We start from the raw sequence: 24240 nt of genomic DNA, 5'->3' as shown, positions 1-24240 counted from the left end.
CATTTTCGAGACCGAATAGTAGGCAAAGCAATAAACCAACAGAAGCTGACATTGTATAAATATATATGTAGTCATGTAATATAATTTGACACCGTACATTTTGGTAATTTCAAGGGATTTATTTACGGCTATGATAAAGGACCGATGTCCCCATCAATCTCTTCTTCATTCAGGTATTCCAACATTTCTTCTCACCCGAGGTACGTATTTTACTCTTCCCGTAGGCAGTCGATAGACTTCATATCTCCCTCATGATTGTGAAGAGTTCTATATAATGGGATATAACTTCGTGTAGTCCGCTGAAAGTAAACCGACGTTTCGGAGGAACATGTCGCCCCCATTGTCAGGATTGAAAAGCAAGTAATACAGAAGCCAGTATGAAGTAGGTACAAAGCAGAGCTCTGATATTAGTGGTAATGTGTACGCAATAAAATATCTTTGAAGAAAATATTTAAAATAACGAGATATTGTGCGAAATCAAGTAAATGAGGCCGAAAGAACGTCCGTGGTGTGGAAACTTCATCGCTGATGTCCACACTTTACAAAATCATGCTGTCTTTCTCAGCCCGCAGTGTGGTTTACCGAATCCAGAAGACCCCTAGGTCGAGGATGTTAGTTGTACACCTCGACCGGCTTGCGCCTTATCATGGAGCTGCTCGAGACGAGCAACCATAGAAAGGGGGAAGATGTGGCGGTTGGAGAGCAGAGCGACGGGGAGAAGAGAACCAGTTGTTTGTAGTTACGACCTGTAAGTAGTCAATAAATCCAAATAAGACCCCGTCTCTTGCCATTCCATACCCTCCATACTATGTGACAATATGTAGCTTTAGGTGGATCAGTTGTTAATTAATAAAGTTTTCTAACGGGGGATGTAAAATGTGAAATCTACAGTTTGTAAAGTTGAAAGATACAAAACGTACATATATAAGTCGCGAATATACTGGTTGGTACTTTGAGGGGTGTATTCGTATTGTAGGGTGTTTCCTAGGTAAAGCAGCAAGACATTTGTGCGGGTTCTCGGATTTGAACGAATATTTTATTGGACAGTCACTTTTACACTAACAGATTTTCCTCTTCACTACTACAATTACTTGCACCGCTGATCTTGGTGAAGTGTCTTCAGCTCAGCTCGGAGCTCAGCTGTCCTTGGTTCCTTGTCGGATACGAACTCTTTGCTGCTGAAGTCGGATAAGAACTTTGCTGGTCTCTGGCCAACGTTGGACTGTTATAACCTGCACTCGGACTAAATAAGGAATACCTTGTCGAACTGTTAATTTCGCCCGCTGCTATGCAAACCCTGCTTCAAGTAATCCGTTGCTAGCTGTTATATAGCAATGGATGCGTTCTGATTCGTAGGCATTGTCACGGCAATGTTGTTCGTTGCCTATGAAATCAATCCCGATCTCCTCTACCATTCAGGCTTTTTGGCGGCACGCCACAATATTTTTACGTAAATATTTTGTATTATTTCTATACGCATAACGTACGTGTAGGAACTGTTACTGCTGGTATGTTCAAAGGATCATGATGTTCCCTTCCCCGTGTCTTGCACGCATGTGTATGTTGGTGTGTGGGCGTTAGTATGTAGTAATGCAAGTTATACAGCAATGGATATACGCCATTGTGGATCAGTATGTTTTCGATTTCTAAAAACGCGGGTACTTAGTGTGAAGGGGGCGGGGTGTATTTGCTGTGGTTTGTTTTTATGCTGGATGAATTTTCTGTTCGTAGCGTGTTCCCGACTCCGTCGTCAGTGCTTTATACAGTCCAATGCAGAAATCTCTCATTCCCGCAATATGGTTGTAACCACTGAATTTGCGGTCCCTTTTTTGCTGTCTGTGTGCAACCGACGTCGCACATAGACGACAAAAAACAGAAAGCGAAGTCAGAACTACTCAGTGCAACACGATGCTGCAATTCAATAAAGCAACCACTGCCCGTTTTCTTTTTCCCATACCTCTCTATCGCAGCGACAAGCCAGCTCTAAAAACACAGTCAATAGTTACAGCAATACCAAGCTCCATCTGCGGCACGGATTCTCTCTCCTGATCTTACTGCCTCTTCTATTTTCAGATTTCCCCATAAAAATGTCAACGTGTACTTTTTTTATAGCCATGAAGTAAGTCGTCTGCTCAAATACATTTTCTGGAAGCACAAGCCACAACTTAATGACGTTATTGATTTTTGGACAGTATCCATTGTGTTTTTATTTGAGAAAAAATTTGGAGGGCGGACTGCGTTTCCGTCCTTATGTAAAAGCCTGCCCAGTTGGGCCTGATCTCCGGGCACCAGAATCAACACGAGACAGGATATATACATCAGACACAACATAAAATGCATGACGCTGGATAATATCAAAAAAATCAATAATTTCATTAATATACAATCGTCCCAACATTATAGAACACGGCTCAGTAGCTGCAATACATATTTTGTTGAGTTACTCAATATGGGACCACTGTACAAAACATTTATGTAAGAAAATATATATGTGGTTTATTATTAATTATTTGTTTTAATCTATTGGTCTGTTTCTTTATGTGTGCTGTTAACAATATTTGTTGATCGAACTTTGCTTTGTAGTGATCCGAATGTAGCACGAAACGAGGCAAACGAGGAAAACACTTTGTAAGATTTGGGATTCTCAGCGCGGTCTATATGAAATCTTCTGCGATATAACGCAGGAAACACATTTCAATGCGCAATTGGCCATATTGACTATTCTCGAGAGCCACGGATCCTAAATACCAGCAAGGAGCCGAGGAACAAGCAAGATGGCTGTTTGCGTGACATGTTTTTATGAAAACTTAGCCATTTGAAGACTGGAATAATGTAAATGTAAGATGTCACATGTTATTAATATTATACGAGCACTACTGAAAAATGAAGATTTGTGGTTGTATGAAACAGAACAGGATTTTAGGAATCAGAACCATTAAATAGATATTGACGCGCTTATAAATAACATGAAAGTAATTTGTGTATTTTGCCAAACGTTATAAAACGTTGCAACTCCACGACACTAGTCTGCTATTAAAATGTAGTTTAGAAACTTTAATTATTTTGTATGTTTTTTATTTTTTGTTTACAGAGTGGCTACAATTTAGAAACACTGTTTTGGGTTATGAAAAGTATTCCCGCAAGATTCATGAGTGATAATCTACGTCAAGAGCAATTTACCCACCATCGAAATGGAGCTGGTGTGTCACTCTTATCATCACCTGTAAAGCATTGTTCTGTGTGTGAATTTTCTTGGCATATGATCTGTTGAAAAGCGCCAATGCCGTTCCACTTGTTTGCCTTCTCAAATTGGTGTAAGTATTAGTACATGTATTAGTGATATAAGTATATTTGCATGACGAAGTAGCTGTATGTACGTATATTTGCAAATCAGAGTAGCAATTTGTATGGTATTTTGTGGCCTCTATAATCAGAACTGACCATATCTCTTTTTTTAACTTCATTGTAACCCATTTGTACCAAGTCATTCTTCAGTTTGTGTAATATATACATATACATTGTTACAGTAGTGGGTTTGTAGTTCTTGGAGGACCTAGAGTTTTCAGTTATGATTTCTTTAATTTACAAACTCTAATTTTTAAGGTGCCAAGAACTTGCCTGCACCCTCACCAGTGTTGAATACAAATAATTGCCCAGGGGCCGTGTTGTGAATGTAGAGATTGCTGGCAGAACTGACAATTTGAATTGTCATCTGGCATAGCAAGATTTTGCAAATTGTGTGTATTGGTATCCATTGGTGCTGTTTCCAGTACCAATGTTTTGCAGATATATGCTTTTGCCATCAGTAGCCTTTGTAGGTTATTTATAATGTACTCTATAGAGGTATAAATAGGAAAATGAATATTACCAAGTTGTAAGGGCTCCAGGATCCACTGTGTATGTGTTTAAACATATTATTCATGTATTCATATTTATTTATGTTTTATCTAATGATGCCATCAGTAGTTCACACTGTATAGTGTTGAATAATAGTATGATTAATGAATGGTAATTTGGAAAGGAAATGGAATGAACTGATTGTGGCCAGTGTCAAGGTATTCACCTGGAGGACTAAGGAAAACCACAAAATATCTCACTCACGATATTTGGTGTTCTGTCCAAGATTGAAACTAGGCACCAGCCAAATACAAGTTAGAAGTGTTATTACTTGGACCAAGTTGCCAAGTTGCATAGGTGCTGTAGCTATGACTTGAGGTGAACATGTTTCAAAGTCTCAGTCCATATGATTATATATTTACAGGGCATCTTAAAAGCTAAGTTCAAAGGCTGTCCTTATTGGGAGGAAGGACTTGTACAAAATGCCGATTATGAGATAAGGAAATACTTTACAGGCACTGTATTTTTGAAGTCAATTTAAGTGCTTTATGTGAGCCAGGGTAGATATTTAGGCACTATATAAACGTTAATTTTGATATCCATGCTGGGAACAATATTGTGTACATATAACACCATGTCTTTATTGTTATAATCTGGAAGAAGTGATCTTTGCATTCCTGTCTTTGTCTTCTGTCTCACTGTGAATAGCTGTGGCAGAAAAAAAGAATATCAATGAGCAGTCAGTTTATTTTACTGTGTCACAGTGTAGACAGATCTTCTGTTAAGTTTACTGATGTATGAACTGGTGTGACAGAAGGAATATCCATCACCTCCTTCTATCACGAATACAGAGACATATCACATGACTACACCTTGTCAGTAAAATGTAAAGTAGTGTATGGATGCAGTGTATAATTTAGTTGCACCAAGCATATAACTTGGCTTGCATCCTGAGCAGGTGGCAGCAAGGGCTTGTTGTATACTGAGATTTGTTCTGTAATCATGTGAATCCTTCTGCAGTGAAATATTGATTATCCACTGTAATTGAGGGGTGAAGTAAAAGCAGGACAATCCAGAACTCTAGAAATATGTGTTACCGATGCTGCATTCAACTCCAAAAATCACATCAAACATTTATCACTGTAGAGCCTGCTGGTCACTAAATATTGAGACCATTGCCTTTCCAGTAGATGAAAGAAATTCTTGTTCAGGGTGTGGGCCATATAGAAAGCAACAGGATGATAAGACAGAAAGCTTGCAACAGTGTTAGAAGGCATACAGTTTCCTGCAAATTATTGTAAAAGCATCACTGACACACATTACTGAAACAGATGCAATGAGCACTACTCCAAAATTAACAGTTTAGGGTGTTTTGAAGGTTCCATGGTTAAAATGCAAAGTGGGTAATCTGGATGTCAATAACCGACAGTTTAATGTATTCAGTTTTTGTAAGTCAGCAGAAGCAAGTCTGTGAAAGGGAGTTGATTCAATTTTCATTTGAAGTTATGTTGGAAAAAACTTCATAGATTTAAAGAATGTGGAATGATGTTGATTCACACTAAAAATATAAGCATTTGCTTTAGTAACTTCAGCTGAAGGGAAGCAGTCACACTGGTATGCAGCAAGATGAAGCATATTATGCTAGAGTGAGATAGTTTTGAATGTTTGTAGAATGTGTTAACATATAGAATTTTCACAAAAATCCTTTAGATTTTGGAATTTGTGCAGTTTACTTTGTTGAATGCTGTTGTTTAATAATTATTATTATAATTTTAGTCTGGAAATGCAAACCAGATAGTATTGTAAGTTTGATATTTTGATTAATTTTCTCAGATCATGTTACATTTGGCTTTATAGTAATCAGATGCAGGGTTAATAATCTAAAACAATAATTGTGTTTAAAGTCTTCTGATTTCCACAGGGATCTGTAAGATTCCAAGTAAGAACATTATACTGTTGGAGAAGAGATCCTTTTCCAATCTTTCAAACCTTAACAAAACTCCTAAATTCATCAGTTTGTATGGTCAGATACTTCATGCCACATGTATGTACTGTTTTCACTGATAACTTAATACTCATATTGAATCAGCTCTCTTTCTTTGCTTGTAGGTTGTGAAGGGAGCTAAGGATCAGGCAGGCTTACTGTACCATGAGTTCCAGACAGAAACGATCTAATGGTGGTTACGGTCTTCGTAGAAAAATAGCAAAGAAAAGGTTGGATGAGGATTTTGAGTATTATTTTTCAAAAATTGGTTCACATTTGGCCATGCCTGCTACAAAACCAGTAAAGGAGCAAAGAGGTGGCAAGGTCCCTACACACTTTGTAACAGTGACTGAACTGATAGATCCAAGTGGGAAGTCAGACATGAAGAGTGCTGAGTCTCTAGAGAAAAGGCCACGTGGTAGACCAAAAAAAAATTACCCAAACCAGAATCCAGGATCTGATTTTACAGATTCTGCTCTCAAAACTGTGGACTTGAAAGAGAAGAGAATCAAGAAATTTAGAACGCAATATTTGAATGAAACAGAAACATCGAAAGCTGTTGGTGAAATTTGTTCCAGAAGTGAAACTGTTTTGACAGTGGCCTGTGAAGAGGAATTCGAGAATGTGAACTGTATAGTGAAGCGAATTAAATTGGAGAATGTATTAGCAGGAGATGAGGTGACGGATCTTCAGGAGGAAGAAGTTAGTTCTCTACCAGAAGGGGAGAAGGAGAATTTACCTGAAGATGGAATTCATCTTGAACCTGAATCTGATCCTGAAGAAGGGTTGGGTGTGCAAATAGATGTGAATGTGCATGCTGGCATTGATGAGGGAACTGTGTTTGAGGAGGAACATGATGGGGTGGAGGGAAATACAACTCTACTGAAAGTGAAACGCAAATATAAGAAAGGTCAGCTGAGTCAAGATGAAATTCAGAAACTGAGTCAGCTGAGCCCTGATGATAAGGTTGAGTGTAATGAGTGTCACAAGCTACTGAAACCATCTTCATTCAGACAACACCTACGAACACATACAGGAGAGAAACCTTTTGGATGTGAAGTTTGTGACGCAAGATTCACACGCAAAGGTGATGTCGAACGCCATGTACGCATTGTGCACAATAAACAGAAACCATTTAAGTGTTGTCGTTGTCAGCGAGCTTTTGGGGATAAGAAGAATCTTCGATGGCATCTCATGAATCATGATAAGAAGCTCTTTTATGTGTGTGAGGTGTGTCGTTTCAAATTTGGGAAGCGTGAATACTGGGAAAACCACGTACGGTTCATCCATCCAATTCCAGGTGCTTTGGGACTTGATGAAAATAATATTGAAAGAATAGGAGAGGAAGTAGAGGCTGAAGACCGTTTGAGAACCCTGACCAAAACCTTACTTGGCGAGGATGATTTGGCTATGGATGACCCAACAGCAGCAGCGGCTGCAGTGAAGTCCATCCAGAACAAGGAACACACAGTAGGAGAGGCAGTGATCCCAGAAGTTACCTTACCATATGTTAACCATGTTTCAAAGCAGGAAGGAATTAAATTCATTAATGTTAAAAACTTAAATTTATCAAGTTTGATGAAAGTGGGGCAAACAAAAATGGATGCGAACATTGAGTCATATGCTCAAGTGGTTAATCAAAAGCAGGGAGGGGAAATTGAAACTGTAGTGATTCAGTTCGGTGGCTCTGATTCAGAAGGCAGTGCCATGCAGTCCCTTCAGCATGTACAATCAAGGTTTCAGCAGCAGTTAGCCCCAAACCTTATTCATGTTGTAAATTCTCAAGATATGCTGGAGATTGTAGAAGCAGAGGGGTCACAAGATCAAGGGTCCATTGTTATTGAAACGCAGGGTTATGATGAGGCCGCTCTGAATGCATCAGGGACTACAGAAGTGATAGAAGACTGCCCTTCAAGTGTAATACAAGAGCAAATGGTAGAGGTGCAAGAAGGAGTTCAGAATGTAAGGGACGGGGACAGTGGCACCGTACATTATGTTAGTGGAGCAGATGATGAACCATCTAAAGTGATTAGCATAATGTTAACTGAGGACAGTGCTGCTGGTGGTGACACCAGTAACAGTTCTGTGCATACCCTAATAGAAGCTTTACTTGTTGCAGCTAAAGATGGTCAAAATAATGACACTCAGTCTACATGAACTTCAGCTGTTTCATTGGTTTAGGCAGTGATCGAGTAGTATGTATAATTTTAGACCAGAGCAAGAATATTCATCTCCCATTGAGAATAATAATTAGTAACTATAGTATGGTGTTATTACATACTTCAAACATAATTTAACATTTGGGATATAGCAGATACAGTATAAAGGCATTAATCATAAATTGTCTCTCAGATTACATAGTTTATGTAATAATATTACTCTTTTTCTTTGTTGATGGACAAGTAGGCAGAATAAGTTAACACATTGTTCAGGTGGAGTATATGTTTTACTTCATTTATGGACCCTTATGACTATGTGCACATTGATATGATGTAGTAATTATCATTGTCATTGACAGGGCTATTGAAAGGTTTTGAAATTGTGTTTTATACCTCCATCATTTTTCATTCTTGTTTTCTTTGCTTCATATATAGAATATACTTATTACAAATCAGATCTTACATGTATACTGTTTTGTAGCTGAGTGTAATTGCAAGAACTACAGACATACCCACTCTGACTGAATGTTGGTATAGAATTGCAGTTAAATTAAACTGTTCTGTAGTTGTTGATGATGTGTAGAATTGTGTAAATATTATGGTAATGTGATATATTAGATTGTTCATCAAATAGAATTCCATTTGCAGTTACACAATTTTAAACAGCATTTGTTGATTGATCTGATATTACTTCTTTCCACTACTGTGTAAATACCATTAACATTTATGGATTAGTGTCCTGTTCATGGATTAAGCTCATATATGTCGCACATGTACAGAAAAAGATGAAAATCAGTTATTTTAACCGGACTCTGTCTAGTGTGTAATTGAAGCATCACCCAGATACTAGTATGAATCTGATTACTAATCTCTACCTGGTACGAAGGATAAGTGTGTGTAAAGCCTGACTTTCACACCTGCATATGCCTTCGCTGATTGGTATGGAAAACACACAGGAAAGGTATTTTCAATCCCTGCAACATGAAGGCTTACAGGGCCTGTGGATGGAAAGATCAATACATTCTTAACCTTGCATTAAATGGAGAAGGTTGGTCAGTTCCACTCTGGCCACCTGATCCCCAAAGAACCAGCAGTACTTACATGGTTCAAGGCTGTTTGGTCACATTTGGTCTTCTAGCTACTTTCCTTCCTCACTTTTTGGGCACCATGTGATTGAGAAATCACAAATAGGTCAGTCAGGAGTTGTGTGGAATTGTAAATGGACCGATGTTAAGTAGACAAGCATGAGAATTCCTTCACAGGGCTTTACATGTCTTGCTTAGTTAGTTATTTAGAGAGGGTGGGTTTCCCCATGCACCGTGACCAGTTTGATCTGTTGTGCTTCCCTCTATGATATTCTACCAGTCTTTATACCCTACCGATAAATGGTGCGTACCATCAGTCCTGCCGAGCAAGCGAGTTCGACCACTTGCTTAGCGGTGTCTATAATGCTTCCCCCATCTATCAGAGGCCTTAGAGACTATTGTTGGGCGGGAAAGGTCCTGGAATTTGGCTCAGTGATACCCTTTGGGGATATGAGATTCTTTTACGTGCCGTAAAGTTACGACACAGGACACACAGCTTAAAGTCCCTCCCGGAGGACTTGTTCCCTGAATTTTTCCGCCCTTAAAAATTTGACGACCTCCGCCGGGTATTTGAACCTGCGTACTACGAGTCATGAGGTAGGAACGTTACCTCTAGACTACGGAGGCTGCTTACATGTCTTGCTTTGACGAGATAGTTATACAAAGAAGTCACTGGATCACATAGTTAACAAAGTAATTAATTTATTTACACTGTAGAACTACACTTAGGTACATAATCAGCCCTTGGAGGCTGATATTATTACACTTGTTATCACCGTTGTTATATAGCGTACCCTTGTCTCATTTACATGAAGGCTAGTTGAAGACTTTCTGTGGAGCGTCACCCAAAGTTAACTATCATTGACTAAAATGATGTGAACCCCTACTTAATTTAATTTTGATTGGCTTAGAGAACTATGGGGTCAACAGAGCTAATTGTCACAGCCAATGAAATACATGCATTTAATTTAAATACTTCTGTAGCATAGTTGGTGTAGTGACTGGCTACGGGCTGGACAACCAAGGGGTGGGAGTGCAACTCCCAGTAAAGTAAAGAATTTTATCTTCTCCAAGGCATTCAGATAGGCTCTGGGGTCTGGGGTCCACCCAACCTCCTATCCAATCGGTACCAAGGGCTCTTTCCTGGGAGTAAAGCGGCCGGGACATGAAACTGACCACCCACCTCCAGCTACTGCTGAGGTTAAGAAAATGTGGATCTATACATGCACTCCCCTATATGCGTTCATAGCATAGTGCTTAATTCATTAAGCACAGGCAATACTTTTACCTTTTACTTTTATTTACTTCTAGACATCTTTAACTGATTCTGAAATGTTCTATCAATTTCAGTACGCTTTGGTTTGGTAAACGGTCAACTTACCATCACCAGGTATCATAACTTTGCTTCATATTACAAAACTGTTTTTTATCGTGCACTAGTAGAATTCTTAGAACTGTTAGATTGAATATTGAGCATATGTAGCTTAGATGAAATTATTGGGGATCATCAGTGTGGGTTTCGACGTATCAGATCAACTACAGATCAGATCTTTTGCATTCGTCAGATATTGGAGAAAAAATGGGGGTACGATGAGACAGTACATCAGCTATTCATAGACTTCAAGAAAGCCTATGATTCAGTTAGGAGGGAAGTATTGTACAATATTCTGATAGAGTTTGGGATACCCATGAAACTAGTTAGGTTGATTAAAATGTGTTTAAACAAAACGTATAGTAAAGTCAATGTAGGTAAACATTTTTGTCTGATAAATTTCCTATCCAGAATGGTCTAAAACAAGGAGATACTTTATTGCCACTCCTTTTCAACTTTGCTTTAGAAAATGCCATTATGAAGGTCCATGAAAACCAGGTGGGACTGAAATTAAATGGGACACATCAGCTGTTGGTCTATGCTGATGTTGTGAGTCCACTGGCTGATAAAATGCATACCATAAAAACACACAAACTTTAACTGATGCTGTTAAGGAGGTTGCACCAGAAATCTAAATATATGTTGCTGTCTCATCACCAAAATGCAGGGCAAAATAATGACATAATGATAGGAAACAGATGTTTTGAAAGTGTGGCACAATTCAGATATTTGGGAACAACAATAACAGATCAAAACCTGATTCAGGAGGAAATTAAGAGGAGATTGAACTCGGGTAATGCTTCCTACCATTCAGTCCAGAACATTTTGTCTTCTCATCTGCTGTCCAAAAACATAAAAAATAGAATATACTAAACTAATTTTGCCTGTGGTTCTGTATGGGCATGGAACTTGGTCTCTGACATTAAGGGAGGAACAACATAGACTGAGAGTGTTTGAGAACAGGGTGTTGAGGATAATATTTGGACCGAAGAGAGATGAAGTGACAGGAGGTTGGAGAAAACTGCATAATGAGGAGCTTCATAACTTGTACTCTTCTCCAAGTATAATTAGAATGATGGAAGTCAAGGTGGATGAGGTGGGCATTGCATGTAGCACGAATGGGGGAGACGAATGCGTATAGGATATTGGTGGGAAAGCCAGAAGGAAGAAGACCACTGGGAAGACCAAGGCATAGGTGGGTGGACAATATTGAAATGGAACTTAGAGAGATAGGATGGGATTGTATTGATTGGATTTATCTGGCTCAGGATAGGGACCAGTGGAAGGCTCTTGTGAACACGGTAATGAACCTTTGGGTTCCATAAAATGCTGGGAAATTGTTGAGTAGCTGCAGAATTGGCGGCTCCTCCAGAAGGGCTCAGTTCCATGAGTAAGTAAGTAAGTAAGTAATGAAGTATCAGTAAATTATGAGCATTGATAACCTGGCAATTCATGACGTGAAAAAGAAGGATGAATGTGGCCTATTGTCTTAAAATGCTGAACGGATTAATTTGGAATATTCAGTCTTTCAGGGCTGCTACAGAACACAGTCTGTGATACATAGGGCACTATAGCTCTGGTCTGTTGAATTACAAAAACTTCTGTTTCCTAGTATGAGTTGACTACTGATACAGAAGGTCCAAGTGCATGGTTGGCGCAGTGAAGCACATTTGTCGCACAACTGCAGTTTTTGAATCATGTGGTTGTGCGAAAACCAAAAGCTCTTTAAAAAGGCAAATAAAGCTGTCCTTGTAAGAGGCCATTTAGGCACATAAGGTTGTGAGATGTTGAGGCTGTCCACATCTTCTGGACACTCTGCTCATAGATGGCTGTTGGGATGTCAGCCTTATGCAGCAGCCACCCATTACCCCCACAAAGATTCTCAGAAGAATGAAAATAAAGAAAAGTTGTAATTTACATAAGTTTATTGAATCCATAAACATCAAACTCTGTGGAAGCAGATGTACAATAATTACATAAACATCAGTTATACATATTTTAACATATTTTAGATTCAAATGATGCAAACTTAAGTAGTGACACTGTAAAATTAAATATGAATGATACAAAAATGTTGATTAAAAACAAAAGCACTATTAAGACCCATCAGTGAAAGAATTTCAGTCATCTTTTCATAAACCTATCTTGTATTTCTTATGTGTTTCTATGAAATCTTCTGTTTCAGACCTTCCACTGAATATAACTTGCATGAATTCTCTTGTGTGTCTAGTCCAAACCCATGATAATGAGGTAAAATACGATTCAAATTTGTCCATGTAATTCTTGCACCCTTTCAAGAAGAAAAATGCGGTTGTACAATTCTTCATGATATAGTTAGGAACATGTTTACCAATGGTCGGTGTAGTTCTCTTGTGGACTAGACCATGGAGTATGTTTTAGTCGCTCAAGCTTCATATTAAGACGATTTTGAAATTTTCTATACATAAGATAATTTTGCATAGTGTGTATGTATGCAAAATTATCTTGATATATGGAAAATTTGAGAATTATTTTAATATCAAGCTGATATCGCTATCATCCAGACATCCTTAGACTATAAGGACCCACTCCAGCAGACAGGACTGTGAGAGACCTAAAGTGAGGAAGCCGAGAGATAATGTGAGACTGTAAGCAGAATAAAAGTGGATGCCTAGATCAAGGGATGACTACTTTTCCATTAAAGGTGGCCATGCTGATATTAAGAAGCCTGTTGATAACGTTCATCATGAACAGCAGCTTGAAGGACCCTCAATATAAATAGGAGATTATTAACCTACTAGAGGTGATAGAGGTGATCTTACAAAACCTCAAGATAATCTAAGACTGGAAGGAAAGTTTGAGGGAACTTGATGGAATATCAGAAATATTAGCTGTTGACAGGTTGACTGATTTAGAGGAATCAGAAATATCATTCGGTTTTCACAAAATTTCAAGTTTCTTAGCTTGATCACCTGGGCTGTACTGCTGAGGCCGAGGTCTTTCCAATTCTCCATCAGGTCTCGTATTACTTTAAGGCTTTCTGATATCTGCAAGAAACCCACTTATGGGCTGGAAGTGGTCTTTGGATTTGAGCGTTTCTTTAATCGGTCCCTGAGGCTAAAGGATGTCTAATGGTTTCTGATTTGAAAGAACTTCAAGTTCAAGAGATCATAATCAACCTCCTAGAAGTGACAGAGTAGATGTTAAAAGACCTCAAGATAACCTCAGGCCGGAATTAGATTTCCTGGGAACTCTAAGATCTATAGACGATTTCAAACAGACACGTGATCACGCGGATGTCAAGAAACCTACAATCTTCGACCGCAGGGATTGTTTGAGGGGACACTGGACTCAGAAGACGACTTCCAGCCCACAAGAGGTGATCATGAAGATATCGAAAAGCCTAAAAAAATTTTGAGGCTTGATGGAGAATTCGAAAGACCTTGACCTCAGCAATACGGTCCGGGTCTTCAAGTTCGTATCATTAGACACCCAGATAACCTTAGATTGGAAGGTGATTTTCATCGACCACAGCCACAATAGTTATGCCCAGCAGAAAGAATTGACGTCAGAAAACCGAAAGATAATCTGAGGCCGGAATGAAAATTCGAAGGGACCCCTAGTTCAAGGGTGACAACATTCCCAAGAAAGGGGACCGTTACGAAACTAAAAGACCTATTGATAATCTTCGCCTTAAAGGGCCGTTTCAAGTGACTTCAAGATCAAAAGATGAATACCAATTTACTAGATGTGACAGGGCCGAACTTAAAAGACCACAAGATAACCTCAGACCGGAAAGAAAGTTTGAGGGAACTTCACAGACTAAGGACGATTTCAAACCGACACGTGGTGATCGTGTTCTTATCAAGAATCCAAGAGACATCTTTAGAATTCAGAGACAATTTGAAGTAACGCCCATATACAGAAACGGTTTGCAACCCAATCTAAGGGAATCTGGGTGCTGTCGAAGGTTGTCTGTAAGTTTCTTGACATCCACGTGATCACCACATGTCGGTTTGAAATCGTCCTTAGTCAGTGAGGTTCCCTCAAACGTTCCTTCCAGTCAGGTTATCTTGTGGTCTCTTAAAATCTGCCCTGTGACACCTAATAGATTGGTATTCATCTGTGGGATTTGTCGATACTCCAATAGACAACCACTCCAAAAATTTGCGGGCCCTGAAAAGGGCCGTTTGATCCACCGCGGTAGGCAGAGTTTTCCGGCCGTTCGGCTGGTCTGTCTGGCCGACGATGTAGGGCTACGTGAGCCGGTAGAAATAGATGTTGGCTACGGCGTATTGGCTAATGTTGCGGCAGCTGAGTTAGTTGTCTGGTCGCAGAGCGTGGATGCTGGAAGACGTCTGGTCACGGAGCGCAGTCGCTGGAATGGCGTCAGATGCACCAGTTTCCCGGTGTGTTGGGCATGACCGCCGGAGAGCCGAGGCAGCCGTCCCTGACGCAGTGAAGAGCCGACGACCCCGAAGACCGATCGCTCTGGACTAAGTGTGTTGACTGACTGGCTGATGTGGTCACTGATGATTTCTGTCAAGAGTCAGAGTCATGTTGCAACTGGCGGTCAGTCAGTCTGTCTGTCTTGGTGTCGAGTCCCAGCTGGGGCTCATGATTTCTGGGTTGGAGCTGCGCCTTTTATACGAAAGTTGATGGGCGAAGCTTAGACTTGTAGTTGCTATTGTGAGCGCTTATTGGCTAGCGCACGTGATGGTTACGAGTGAGCTGGACAGCGAATGCTGTATAAATATGAGTGGTGGCAGCAATGTGATTGGTTAGCGCGCGTGATGGTGAAAAGTGAGCTGGACAGCGAGTGCTGTATAAATATGAGAACTGACAGCAATGTGCAGCGACAACGCTCCGAATGTGTTACGTCACCGTTGGCGGGGGAGGGGGTGTTCTGCATAGCGCAAATAAGTCACACTATCATCTCGATCGACCGGGCAGTACTGCTGGGCAATGTGTCTTCCGAATTCTCCCTCGGGTATCAAATTGTTATTAAGCTTCCTGATATCTTCATGGAAACCTCTTGTGGGTTGCAAAACGTTTCTGTATATGGGCGTTCCTTCAAATTGTCTCTGAAGTCTAAAGTTGTCTCTTGGATTCTTGATAAGAAGACGATCACGTATCGGTTTGAAATCGTCCTTAGTCTGTGAAGTTCCCTCAAACTTTCTTTCCGGTCTGAGGTTATCTTGTGGTCTTTTAAGTTCGGCCCTGTCACATCTAGTAAATTGGTATTCATCTTTTGATCTTGAAGTCACTTGAAACGGCCCTTCAAGGCGAAGATTATCAATAGGTCTTTTGGTCTCGTAACGGTCTCCTTTCTTGGGAATATAGTCATCCCTTGAACTAGGAGTCCCTTCGAAATTTCCTTCCGGCCTCAGATTATCTTTCGGTTTTCTGACGTCAATTCTTTCTGCTGGTCGTAACTGTTGGGGCTGTGGTCGATGAAAATTACCTTCCAATCTAAGGTTATCTGGGTGCCTAATGATACGAGCTCGAAGACCCGGACCATATTGCTGAGGTCAAGGTCTTTCGAATTCTCCATCAAGCCTCAAAATTTTTATAGGCTTTTTGTTATCTTCATGATCACCTCTTGTGGGCTAGAAGTCGTCTTCTGAGTACAGCGTCCCCTCAAACAATCCCTGCGGTCGAAGATTGTCTGTAGGTTTCTTGACATCCGCGCGATCACCACGTGTCTGTTTGAAATCGTCTATAGATCTTCGAGTTCCCAGGAAATCTAATTCCGGCCTGAGGTTATCTTGAGGTCTTTTAACAGCTACCCTGTCACTTCTAGGAGATTGATTATGATCTCTTGAACTTGAAGTTCTTTCAAATTGCCCTTCTGTGCGAAGTTTATCAATGGGTTTTCTAATTTCGGCACGGTCGCCTCTCGTAGGAACGAAGTCATCCCTTGATGTTGGTGTTCCTTGGAACTCTCCAACCGACCTCAGGTTATCTCTGAATTTGTTGAATTCGCGTCCCTCTCTACGTCCTATCTCTTTGGGCTGGGGTCGAAAAAATCGCTTTCGAATCTTAGGTTATCTGTGTGTCCAATAATATTGTAACGTGTTTTGCCACTGAAGACGCCGTTCAGATTGTTAATTGGTTTATTTAACAACCTACAAGTCTTGGCTACAATTAATTATAACACTGTTACGAGTTTACACAATTTACAACCCTACACAATAATCTGTCTACTCTGTCCTCAGTAGTCTACACATATTCACAGTACGATACGGGAGCTATATCAGTGTCACTGTATTACACACTCCCAATTATTTATCTTGTGAGCCAAGCATCTGCTTCTCACACTATCACTCCTAATCACACGTTCCGGTATTCTTGTCGCTACAACTGAACTCGGCGACTGTTTCAATTCAACTGTGTCACTCCTGATCACACACTACTAACTCACTACTAACTAACTCTGAATGGTGTTCGCTGCTCCTTATTTAGCGTCGAAACGGACAAGACAGAAAACAGTTACGTGATAGGTATCGCTGTTGCCTGACCCCGTGTTTGCCGGTAGCCCAGCAACGCTGTCGGGAGTTGTTTACTGCTGCATAGCAACCGCGGCGTCCTTTGGTCACATCACCACGGGAGGGGGCGGGGTGTTGACTGTCCTATTATCGTAGCAGCGACAACGCTCCGAAGGTGTTACATCACCGTTGGCGGGGGAGGGTGTGTCCTGCATAGCGCAAATAAGTCACACTATCATCTCGATCGACCGGGCAGTACTGCTGGGCAATAGGTCTCCCGAATTCTCCCTCGGGTGTCAAATTGTTATTAAGCTTCCTGATATCTTCATGGAAACCTCTTGTGGGTTGCAAAACGTTTCTGTATATGGGCGTTCCTTCAAATTGTCTCTGAAGTCTAAAGTTGTCTCTTGGATTCTTGATAAGAAGACTATCACCACGTATCGCTTTGAAATCGTCCTTAGTCTGTGAAGTTCCCTCAAACTTTCCTTCCGGTCTGAGGTTATCTTGTGGTCTTTTAAGTTCGGCCTGGTCTCAGGTTTTTTTATAATCTTCATGTTTTGTGACATCGGTTTGTCCAGTGATTGAGGCTAGCTCTTTCTAAGGGACCCAACTAAATAGGTGTTTTCCTTCACCTGAGGGCGGAAACAGATCCAGTTTCCGAAACGTCGTGTTTTTATTTGTTATCTTAAAAACCAGGACGATGGATAAAGTCCAAAAACCCAACATATCACTGGGTAAAGACGTTCACGCAGAGTCAGATTCTTGGTAAAAAAAACGTTGGACTGCGCAAGCACATTCCCGTGGAAACGGTTACTTACGGGAACGAAGGGTGTTTTCTGTATGTCCGCCCCGAGGCGCAGCCATGCATAGAAAACATAAGAGGCTTGAACTTGGCGGTTGGTCAAGTTTACCATTCAAGATTCTAGGCTGCTGTTGTAGCATAGGATACGTACCGTATGCATCATCTGCTTTGTTAAGCCTCTAGTGACAGAGGAATTGTTTATAGCACAAACGGAGAAATGGTCAGTGTCATGCTATATGTGCGATACTTGCACTTGATGAAAGGCCAAGCATAATCGTAAGAGAGAATCCCATCTTCTCGTAGAGATGGTGTTACGTAAAGAGAGTGACCGCAAGGTTCAGTTGAAAAATGTAAATGTCTCTGAACGTGAGTCTCAAGGTCTTGTCGCCAAGACGAAGAAATTAGTTGTAAACCGCCAGGCATAAAGAAACTCCGACTTTGACTTCGACTTCGACTTCGAAACCGTTCATTCTCGTAACTAACTGTTTCCACGCGAATGTGTCTGAGTCTCCCAGTAACGGGTTCACCAAGAATCTGTATCCGCGTGAACTTGTTTACCGAACCGTTGCCCAGCAATGGACGTCTCCTCTGATTTCACTGTTTTGGCTTTCGATCGTCATGTCACATTACATTCTGATCAGTATTATGCAACACTGGTTACGAAGAAGAAGAAGATAAACTCATGATTCTGTATTTCAGCATCCCGTTTCATTATTTATCGTCCGTCAATATTGCAACACTCTTCCATTCACCACTCAATTTTTAGTTTAACATTATACACCTTGACACTACATGTTTCGGTCCCAAACGGTCATCTTCAGGTGTCTTGATATGTTGCAATTATTTTATTAAATTGTGTTAAAACTGCTAAACTGTCTTAGTTCGTTTTAAAATCACACGCCGTAGTCCTCTTCTTAAGGTGAAACCAGATAAAATCCTTTAAAGTTTCATCATACCCACGTTATTTTGGTGCATATTATTTCACCTCACACGGGGTGTCGTCCATTTTCGTAAATGTACACGTATGTCAGTCCAGGGTGTTTTGTCTCGGCAGCTTGCCCCTCACGTTCGTAGCCTACTTTTCAGTTATGATTTCCATCTGTAATTTATAAGATCCCTAGATTAATGTTGTTTATTATTTGTTTGGTATTATTATTATTATGTTATGTTTGTTTACTTTGTACTCACATTCCCATGGTTTGCATGTTTCCTCCACAGCGTGTGATGTTATCTTTACTAGTGCGAATGCGGTGTGTTTGCTCCTGCATTTATATGATTGGTTGTGGGGTGGGGGGGGAGAAATAGGCGGCGGGGGGCGAAGGACGGGATGTATAGTGTTATGTTGTGTAATTTTGTATAGTATTTCAAATGTAGGGTTGTGTGTGTCGATGTTGGTGTCATTCATAAGTAAATCTTTATTACTAGTTTTGTAAATATGGTATTTCTCAAGTGTAGTTAGATATTTTCCTTTTCTTCACGTTGTTATGGTTTCCATAAACTATTTGCTAAATCGATTTTATACATATCCAATAACGGAAAAGGCAAAAGACATAGAAATGAACACAATTCAAAATATACTACGCAGTAATGAATACGACATAAATTTAACCAGCAACATAGCCCCCTCCCCTCCGGAAGAAACTAAATCAAAACACACATGCAGACTTACCGCATAATAAAAAACTAAGCGTGTTGCCTTTACGTATAGCTGCAAGAAAGTAAGAACAATCACAAAACTTTTTCAAGATTTGGAAATAAGTGTGGCCTTCCATACGCGGAACACAATACAAAATATAACGTTTAAGATTTAGAATACAGCGTGTAAATTCCTTTTACTAGGAGCTTATTATCTTAATGAGAAGTGTTGATTATGAACACATTAATTCAGTAGTTTCAACCAGTGAACCATATGTAAATCAATGATGATTCTGTGTACCTGCTGTATTATTTTGTAATATTACATGATTCCGATTATGAAACTTTCCAAATTAAATATCTAATTGTAAGTGAATATCTAATAAAATCACTAACTCCTTGGAGCAGGGTCGTTCTTGAAAAGCTAGCGATTGCTCAGCTATCGAGCNGAATGCGGTGTGTTTGTTCCTGCATTTATATGTCCTGGTTGTGTGGAGGGGAGGTATAGTGTTATGTGTTATGTGTAATTTTGTATAGTATTTCAAATGTAGGGTTGTGTGTGTCGATGTTGGTGTCATTTATATGTAAATCTTTTTTACTAGTTTCTCAATTGTAGTTAGATATTTTCCTTTTCTTCCCGTTGTTATGGTTTCCATAAACGATTAGGCATAAACTATTTGCTGAATCGATTGTATACATACCCAATAACGGGAAAAGCAAAGACATAGAAATGGACACAATTCAAAATATACTACACTGTAATGAATACGACATAAATTTAACCAGCAACATCCCCCCCCCCCCAGAAGAAACTAAAACAAAATACACGTGCAGACTTGCAGCAACAACAAAAACAAAGTGGGTTGCCTTTACGTATAGCGGCAAGGAAGTAAGAACAATCACAAAACTTTTTCGAGATACGGAAATAAAAGTGGCCTTCCGTACACGGAACACAATACAAAATATACTGAAGCCACAGCCACAAATAGATAAGTATAATAGAAGTGGAATTTATCAAATGAAATGTTTAGATTACCCATTGAAATATGTCGGACTAACAGGGAGAACATTCAAGATCAGATATAAAGAACACATTCACGACATAAAAAGTAACAATAGTAACTCAGGATATTCAAGTTACATATTGAATAGCGGACACCATGGAAACTATAACAACGGGAAGAAAAGGAAAATATCTAACTACACTTGAGAAATACCATATTTACAAAACTAGTAAAAAAGATTTACATATGAATGACACCAGCATCGACACACACAACCCTACATTTGAAATACTATACAAAATTACACATAACACATAACACTATACCTCCCCTCCACACAACCAGGACATATAAATGCAGGAACAAACACACCGCATTCGCACTAGTAAACACAACATCACACACTGTGGAGGAAACATGCCTACCAGGGGCATGTGAGTACAAAGTAAACAAACATAACATAATAATAATAATACCAAACAAATAGTAAACAAGAAGAAAGCAGTCTTCTGGGATTTGGCACCGTGTATATGTGGTGCTAACCGACGTTTCGGAGGAACGTATCTCCTCCATCTTCAGGGTAGAAGGAAAAAATATAAGAAATCCGCAAGCGAAGAGACCATGAGAACCGGTAAAAGCAGACTGGGAAAGATGATGGAATGGGTGAATTGAAAATTGTGTATAAGGAGTCTTACAATTTGGACTCTTGTATCTAATATTATTAGAATGATGTCAGAACATGTAACAAAAGTTTTGAAAGACAGAAATGCCTACAGAGATTTGTTTTGTCAACCTCAAGGATGTGTATCACTTTGGATGCATAGAAGAGAATAAAATAGGAATAGTAGGACTCAGACTGTATACATGGGAGAGGAATATTAAAATGTATCTTAGAGTAAGTCTTTTTACAGAAAGTTTGATACTTTATTATTTTTTTATGAACTGTAATGCATAATACAAAAAGTTACATACTGGAAAAGAATAAGGCTGTATGTAGACTAATATATAGATAATTTATGCATATGCAATTCTATGTCTTTACAGGAATATATGTTGTGAGATACTGAACCATAAGTTTATTTGCCACTACATGGAAAAGTTGGGAAGCACTGATTGGTTAATCATTTAAAGCACAATGGTTATTATACGTATGTACCTACTCATTTACAAACACTTAAGAGTTTCCACACACAGTGTATTTAAGTGTTTTGTATGATTCTCAGAATAAAAAGTGATTATGTCTGTACATGGCACTAATCAGTTTTTCTTTATAATGTAGACACCATGTGTTTTTGAGAAGTAGGAACTGAATATTTATGTATTATCCAAATGAAATTTGTGCTACAAAGGGTTCATATGCAGTAAACTGTCATACCTACTTTTCTTCATTGAAACTGGAAGAGTAATAACTTACCAATAATATTCTCCTCTTCAACATTTTCCTGTAGGTCTTACCAAATACTTGTTTATTTCAGGTAACAAGAGTTTTTATGGAGATTAGTTTCTACCAGTTCACTGTCCAGGTAGAAAAGGAACAATATTATGCACACATGGCAGGGCTGAGTTCCAAGTTGAGGGCAGACTTTGGTTTTGCTGGTTACAGTAGGGATTCTTTGATATTGATTAAGGCTGTGTAATGTTCTTAAAAATAATAATGTAAATGATTTATTTGGAATAAAACATTTTGCTGTCTTTCACTGTTATTGAAAAGAATGCTAGTAAATCTATTATAACAATGACTCCCTTATTGTCTATATTACACTAAATACTTACAAAATATAAAGTCTGAATCTATTCCCTAATTATTCCATAATTATCAGTACAAACACACAATTTTACTCAGTTAGTATGGGCAAAGAGAAGAGAGAAAATGGTTGCCTTTTGTCATATGGAATGTGTGAACACTCTACACATTTTTAGACCTGGCTGCACAGACTGCACAGTGAATATGCTTGAGCCCATTAACTGAGATTCTAAGGTGTGTATGGCCTATAACAGGGTTTCGGTTATGGTGCATCACCTCATCTCCCTTCCACATTACAGCTGCAACCACTTCCTTGCTACTTGCCATACTTCTCATGCACAACCCAGTGATCTTGTCAAAAAACACAGATTGTATTTATTTTTGATTAAAATTATCCTGCAATTTGTGGATGAACCTCAGACATTTGGCTGTGCATTTCAGTGTTCTAATCATGCAGTCTGTGGTATGACAGTAGAGTTGTGAAAAACAGTGAAAGCAGTGCTGCTATTAGGAATGGGTAACCATTAAGGACTGAATGCAAGACTGTCTTATTTTAAAATGTCCACATATGTCTCATTGGTCAGTTCTGATATGCATTCTCGTGGTTAGAATATTTTCAATATGAAAGGCAATTCAATTTAAAAAAAAAAAGAGCACAAGTGTGATAGTTAAATAGTATATAGTCCATAACCACTTTCTATATGATCAAAGTCAGATTCACGGGGTAAAAACCTGAACAGTATAACTGAAGGCAACTGAACCTTGCCAAAGACCCTTTCAGTTATATGACAAGCTGAGTACTGGAAGGTGAAATTCGTTCAATCGTTCTTAGCTGGTCAAAGGTAGAGGAAACTATTTGTCATCCTGCGTTTTTATATGAAAAAATAGTTTCTTTTTTGTCATTAGTTAACATTGATGCCCACTCCCCTGGCACGAGATTTACGTGGATAAAAAATTGTGTGACAGTTTTGCTAGTTTTGAGAGACAATATGTAATTAAACTGTGGAATGAATGAACTGTAATTGCATTCTCTGACTTTAATGAACTATTGAACCAGTGATCGAAGTATTTAATAAAATGAATCTCTAATTATTTTTCAGGTAAAAATAATTTTAATATGTTCATTATAATCATCACTATTACTCTCGTCCTCCACTGTTAGCCCTCCCCCCATCAATGCAATCCTGACACATGTTTCCGTCTCTCCAGGAATTCCAATTGGAGCCTGAGATAACAGAATCCTCATTTAATATGGTGAAGAGGAAATAACGGTGTTTAGGTGTGAAGGAGAAGGCACATTGCGACAAAAGTTTTATACCTCAGTTAGTAGTATGATAAACTGGAGGACTGAAATTTGAATTTTGGCACTGATATGATGATTTTTCTCTCAATAAGAATGAATGAATGAATGAATGAAGAATATCCAGAGTGATTCTGGCACTCACCCAGCATCTTATCTGAGTGCCAGTAAGGCAAGAGAGGTTTCCCTGGGGAAAAAAAAAAGCACAGACTGACCACTAATCACCACTTAATGGTGAAGCTGATTAAGAATGCATGGGGTATACTTGTTATAGATATGTGTACAATAGGCAGTGATTGTACAGAACCAGGATAACTAAGTCAGTATAATGACTAGGCTATGTGCTGGTTGAACAGGGTTTTATTTCCAGCAGGAGAATGGATTTTTCTCTTTGTCAGCATATCCAGAATGCTCTGGGGGCTGCCCAGCATCCTATCCAGTTGTCACTAGGGTACATTCCCCGTGGGTAAAGTGGTCAGATCTGAAGCTGGTACTTCCAGCCAGTGCTGACATTAAGAATGCATGAAAATGTGCATCTCTTCTCACGTACAGCTTTATAGTGCAGTGGTTAATTAAGCACAGGAACAAATGTACCTAAACTCATGTCCTGTTTTTGTAGCTCAGTGATTTTCAAGTGCAGACATCAATTATTTTCATGAAGGACTACAAAAATATTACAGATAATCTAATTAATATGAGATTTCAGATTTTGATTGCAGGAAAAATTTAGATTGTGGTCATCTAGATTATAGTACTATATAGCCTAGTAAGGGATTACAGCTGTTCTGACAAAGCTTGCTGCCTCCATCTTCAGAATAAAAGTGGGTTATATTCTGTACCCAACTGTAAGA

At 39.3% G+C, this 24240-nt stretch overlaps 1 protein-coding gene across 4 annotated transcripts; it reads left to right on the top strand.

Annotated features, from left to right (window-relative positions):
• Positions 1 to 2758: 2758 nt before the first annotated feature.
• Positions 2759 to 22588, top strand: LOC111871542 (zinc finger and BTB domain-containing protein 24). Of its 4 annotated transcripts, none has more exons than XR_002844046.2 (4): positions 2759 to 2838; positions 3092 to 3314; positions 21390 to 21493; positions 21821 to 22588. XR_002844046.2 is itself a non-coding variant. In XM_023864712.1 (3 exons), exon 3 carries the CDS (start codon positions 5987 to 5989, stop codon positions 7976 to 7978), a length of 1992 nt encoding a protein of 663 aa, XP_023720480.1. In that variant the 5' UTR covers positions 2759 to 2838; positions 3092 to 3314; positions 5947 to 5986; the 3' UTR covers positions 7979 to 8790. The 4 variants fall into 4 exon arrangements, 1 of the variants encoding a protein (XP_023720480.1); XR_002844047.2 differs by adding an exon at positions 10416 to 10455 and having other exon boundaries at positions 21390 to 22588; XR_002844045.2 differs by having other exon boundaries at positions 21390 to 22588.
• Positions 22589 to 24240: the final 1652 nt, after the last annotated feature.

The sequence above is a fragment of the Cryptotermes secundus genome, unplaced genomic scaffold (genome assembly GCF_002891405.2).
Source record: "Cryptotermes secundus unplaced genomic scaffold, Csec_1.0 scaffold1066, whole genome shotgun sequence".
Classification (NCBI taxonomy): Eukaryota; Metazoa; Arthropoda; class Insecta; order Blattodea; family Kalotermitidae; genus Cryptotermes; species Cryptotermes secundus.
Note: the sequence above shows the minus strand (reverse complement) of the source record. Positions and strands in the feature narration are given on the sequence as shown.

Coding starts and splice junctions, on each gene's coding strand:
- LOC111871542 (XM_023864712.1), top strand. CDS start 5,987: ATGAGTTCCAGACAGAAACGATCTAATGGTGGTTACGGTCTTCGTAGA.